Source organism: Phaethon lepturus, unplaced genomic scaffold (genome assembly GCF_000687285.1).
Source record: "Phaethon lepturus isolate BGI_N335 unplaced genomic scaffold, ASM68728v1 scaffold392, whole genome shotgun sequence".
NCBI lineage: Eukaryota > Metazoa > Chordata > Aves > Phaethontiformes > Phaethontidae > Phaethon > Phaethon lepturus.
The window spans coordinates 2,402-7,788 of NW_010525276.1; the positions used below are offsets into that span (position 1 = coordinate 2,402).

General features: G+C 46.5%; 1 protein-coding gene across 1 annotated transcript in view; it reads right to left on the reverse strand.

Moving 5' to 3' along the window:
- Positions 1-4,045: 4,045 nt before the first annotated feature.
- GCH1 (GTP cyclohydrolase 1) overlaps positions 4,046-5,387 on the reverse strand; it is a 12,223-nt gene continuing 10,881 nt past the window's right edge. The window contains exons 7-8 of the mRNA XM_010282672.1: positions 4,917-5,001; positions 4,046-4,319 (exon numbers count right to left, since the gene is read on the reverse strand). Coding sequence (XP_010280974.1) covers positions 4,193-4,319; positions 4,917-5,001 — 212 coding nt within the window. The 3' untranslated portion in view covers positions 4,046-4,192. The remainder of the gene's footprint in view (positions 4,320-4,916; positions 5,002-5,387) is intronic.

Below are 5,387 nucleotides of genomic sequence, written 5' to 3' on the forward strand. Positions count from 1 at the left end.
CCCGCACCGCAGCCACTCAGTCACTCCGAAGGCAGATTTTTGGCCAGAAAGAGCCTGTTTTGGGACCTGCTGGATCAAATGTCCAAGGAGACAGAGCTCTTCTGATGCTTCCCCCGCAAGTGCCGACGGGTACTCAGCCTGGCTGAGGCATGGACAACAGCCACCCGCTCAGGAACCCGAACCGCACCGATGGACACAGCAGTGCTACTCCAGCTCGCAGCTCCCCGCTGCTGAGCACGTGGAGCCGCAGGCTGGCCATCTGTCAGGGGCTTGCCAGCTAGCTGGTGCTGCCCGGGTTCCTCGTACCTCCCTCCCAAAGACGTAACCACAGGGCTGGCCACGTTTGCATGAGCTCCCCGGGGACTGGTTGGGCTGGGCTGGCAGCTCGCAGGTCTGCGGGCAGCAGCACCCATTATTCACCACGTCCCCGATGGCCAGCAGCGGGCTGTACACAAGAGGGTGCTTTGAGGAAGAAGTTTTGGGACTTGCACTTTATAAGGAACATAAAAATCTACCGTTGGGACAACAAAGGCAGCATGACGCCCAGTCACAGGCAGCGCAGCTAGGCAGGAGTTTCCAGGAGAGGCATCCCCATCTCCAGCAAGGTCCCACATCAGGACAGCTGGGACGTGCTGGCAGCGCCAGGGACCCACCAGCCAGGCCTCTGCAGGAACTCACCGCAGCAGGGAGCCGTGGCCACGTCTTCACGCCGTGAGACAAGCCGGACCCGTCGCCTCCCGGGGCTGTGAAAAGCTGCCTGAACCCAAGTATAAACCTGCACCTGGAGGCAGAACGCAAGGGCTGGGGGCCAAAGAGCCTGCGCCGAGGACCCGGCGAGGCACGGCCCGGGGACTCGCTGACCGGTCACCAGGGATGCAGGGGATGGTGGGAGACACCCGAAATTAAACCACAGCGATAGAAAAAACACGAAGAAGCTGCTTATATGGGAGACTCTTGAGAAAAAAGACTGAGATGCAACAGGTACCACCGGAGGGTATCAGGAGCCGAACAGAGCACATGCTAACGCAGGTGGGAGCGTGGGAGACGTGGTAGGTCAGGGAAGGGGGTTGTTATCTTAATAACAGCTTTCAGTTCTTTTACAGATTTGGCTCTTATCACTCCCTTCTGCTTTATTTTTGAGCTGGAAACACTGATCAGCTGAATATTTTTTTGCCCCAGTGAAAACAGATTTTCCCATGATCACAAAACCAAGAAGGCTCCTTCCCAATCCCACACCTAAAAAAAAAAAACCAAACCCAAACTAAAGAGGCAGGGAAGAGAAAATTGCAGAAGTGCCTGTTTTGACAAACAGGCTGTTTCCCACTACAGCCACCAGCTTTAATATACAATCGTGAGAAAGACAGAAGTAATTCAGCTTCACGACAAAAACAATTCTTGACAATCCTCCTAGGGCTCCCCAGGAGGGTTATTTCCCAACAGGACAGACCATTTGGAAAAAAACACACACACACAACCACAAAGGGCTGGAAAGGGCTTTCATTCATTGCTCCTCCTCCATTTCTGACTGCCACAGCATTCGCCCACAAAGCCACGCTGTGCCAGCAGATTCCCCATCCCTTGCCCACAGCCCAAAAACTTCCCTGGTTGCCTCTTCCCCACCCTGGCCTGATTTATCTTGTGTTTTGACCCAGAGAAGTAGGTAAGAGATTAAAGCAGCAATTGCTAATTTTCATATAGGCATTTAATGTCATCTTTTTCCTCTCCCTTTCTCCCCCAGGCTGCAGAAAAGCCCGGGCCAAGGCAGCCTGAGGAGGGCTCCCGGCAGAGCTCGGCAGCTCGCAGGACTGTCGGCGCAGTCCCAGAAGAGCAGGCTTGGAGCACCTGCTGGTGCAGAAACAACCCCCGTCCAAGATGATGGGGCTTAGGCCACTTCCTTGTGTGCCATTGCCTCCAAGTCACCAAGGATGCTACCACTCCAAAGGATAACACTGTGCTTTAATGTTTTAGAGACAATAGACTTTTAAGTGGTACAACAGCAGGCTGTATGTACTATACATACACACACAGCGGGTGTAGTTAAAGCTTGTGTAGTCGAACAGTGCTAATGTTCCAAAAAACGCACCAAGTCTTACAACAACAAAAATGTGAACAAAATCCAAGGCCACAAGTAGAGAGAGGTATGTTTTAAGGACTACAGGTCACAGGGAAATAAAAAACAGTTGGTGGCGCAATGCGAACTTTATCCTGAATAGAGATAACTGGTTAAAACGCAACTTTTCGTTACCTCAGGAGCAAGACAGTGTTTTACAGATACTTAAGCTCCAAACTAAAGCAAAGAGAAAAAGGTACTAGTGTGTACCCCCTTGGTCCTCAAATTCTCCTTCAGGTTGTTGAACTAAAAAGAAAAAAAAATAGAGTTTTACTCTGAACTTCAGGCAAGAAAGATTTAAGGCTTTTCAGCTGGATATTTGAAACATACTGAACCAGAAAGTGGCAATATCTGCTCTCAATCATTTAAGGAAAACAAATGCCATAGAGCTAGTGTATTTTACAAACGTGCACCACACAGCTTGTTTATGCTAGCAGACACACACTTTTATAGCACCTAACTCTACAGAATCCAGGACAGAGGATATTATAAAAGATGTTTCCAATAATGCTGTGCAGGTCATCAAGGTAAACTTAGTGTAATTAAAAGCATGAGGTGGTTGCTCTTGAAAGTTCTTTAGGCCCAACAGAAATTTGACCGGACATGATTTTCATTCTGTTTCCAACACAGGCTGAACCAAGAGACACGAATGTTGCTGAGATCGAGCCTGCCAGACCAGGAACTGCCTTTGGAACATCTTGGATTCATATTCGGCAAAGCCAATATGACCATGGGAACCTGCATTGTGGGCATCTGACACCCTGGCTGACATTTTATTTTAAGTTTTGCCTCCTGTGCTTAGTTGGAGAAGGGTGGTTTTCATTTGCGCCTCATGTTTTCCCAATTAAGAGTTACAAAACACCCATTAAAATTGTAACAAAGTATAAGAAGTTCAGCCAAGTCCAGTTGACTGAAACCCTTTGTACCAATACTGCCACATACAGATGTTGCCACATACACAGAAAAATGTGGTTTAATTCATTTTGATGGCCCTGGAAATGCTTTTCTCCATTGCTCTTATGAAATAAGTTGTTGTCATTTCAGGTTACTTTGCCCTGAAATGACCTGCCGTCAGGCAGGAGAGGTACAATGTGCTGTGTTCAGGATTTCAGTGCTCACCTTTGGTCCAACATTTATGAGATGCAAATCTTGAAATACTTGAAGAGAAATCTTCATTTTCAGATTATCAGACTAGATTTAGCTTCTCAGCCTAACCCATGGAAATACAAGAAGGAAAGCTCAAGATATAAATATCATTAAAAACCTCTTTGGATAGCTTAGCAGTCTGCAGACAGACTCGGGGTTTTTTTTTCTCCCCTCTGTTAAAGTTTGGTTAAAAATAGTAAGAAACTAACAGTTCAAGTGGTCAGACATTCTCAGGCACAGACAAAAAGGTGCATAAAACCCTTTATACTGAAATAAGACTATGCCCCAAATAATTTAGACATTAATTCCCTGCATGTTAAGAGGCTAGGAAAAATGTGTTTTAAATTTCTCAAACAAAAAACCACACACAGAAAAAAAGGAGAGTTAACACTAGCAAGAATATAGAACACCACCAGAGGTAACATCTCAAAGATGTATAACATACATATCCAGATATTGAAACAGCCACTACAGGACTTGTAATAAAATATAGTCAGAGATAATTCAGGACCATCCTTTTCAGCAAAGGTATAGCATTTACAGCATATGTGGTCCTAGAAGGATCCACAGCTTTTCAATTGTTTCCTGTGATGCTCCATGTTTATTCTAATAAACATAACTATTTCAGGAATATCCATTTCACTCCCAAGCCCCACTTTTCTTCTAACAGCAGTATACGCTGCATTCTGGATGGAAAAACATTTCCAAAATTCTAATTGTAACTTGTAACTCTGTGACATCAGCATCATTGGAAATCCAGGAGGAGCCTACCTCATCGTTACATTTTCATTTGCCATGAGAAGTCTTTTACTGCACAAAGACTAGGACAACAATTCACAATGATTTAGTTTAAAAGTGAGATGTAGGAACAAGTATGAACAGACAGTGACACTGGACAGAACGATCTCCAGAGCGCGTTTAGAGAATAACACAGTTTCAGCTCCTGATGAGTGTCAAGAATTCTTCACGGGTCTTTGGATCTTCCCGGAATACCCCCAACATTGTGCTGGTTACTGTTTTACTGTTCATTTTCTGTACCCCACGCATTACCATACACATATGCCTAGAAGAAATGAGAGGGGAGTTGATAAATCAGGCATCCTCAAAAGAAAGAAGTGATCCCACGAAGAGAGATGTTTCTTACACGGTCACATTAAATTCTGGGGAAGTGACAGACACAACCTCCATATCCAGAGAGGACCTCTGTCATTAGTACCTCAGCTGTCCTCTATGGAAAAGAAAGTCAAATTCCCAGCCCCGCAGCGCTGCCTTCTCTCCTCTGATCCTAGGAGCATCCCACCTGTCCCAGGCAAATTCTGATCACAGAGACATGCCTGTTGCTGGTCCCAAGCTTTGCTCTACTTGAAGAAGTAGAAGGTGCACTGAGGCAGAGCACAGACCCAGTGCAACCGGGACAGCTGACCACACTGCCAGTTGCCACATCCCAGCAGCAGATAAGGTAGGCCCCCCCACTTTAAATGGCCCCAAGCCACCAGGCCGTTACTGATCGGGCAAAGATCACTCCTGCCTGCACTCTGCCTCAAACAAGCACAGCACACAGCTACCGCCGCCAAAGAGGCGGCACAGAGCAGCTCCGCAGCACACAGCGGCAACCACACGCAGCCCCACCACTACCCCGGAACAGCTCAGAGTAACTTACGTAGCTTCAATAACCACTCCAACTCCAGCGGGCTGTAAGGCTTCTGTGATGGCTATTGCAATTTGTTTGGTAAGGCGTTCCTGGACTGAAAGAACAACAGGGAGTTCAGGCGCGGTGTTACATCTGACTAGCACCGACGCACCGCCACTACCTGGATAGCAACACTGCATCCTTGCTTCCAAGTGTGCCTGTTCCCCACCACCACCACGACAAACGTACTGCTCTTCCTAAATAAATTTTATTAGTACCAAATCCTATCTTACGTTTTGTATCCTGGAACAGACCTTTTATTTGCTTGTTTATCTGGGGAGTCATTCTGCATTACATCTTTGTGGGAATTGCGTTACCATCATTTGTTACAACAGCTCTTACGTTTCCTACTACGCAGTTAGATTTTCTTACTTCTCTATTTTCTTTCAGTTTTTATATATCTGTTCACTGGCTTTACTGCTGCACTATTCATTCCCTACA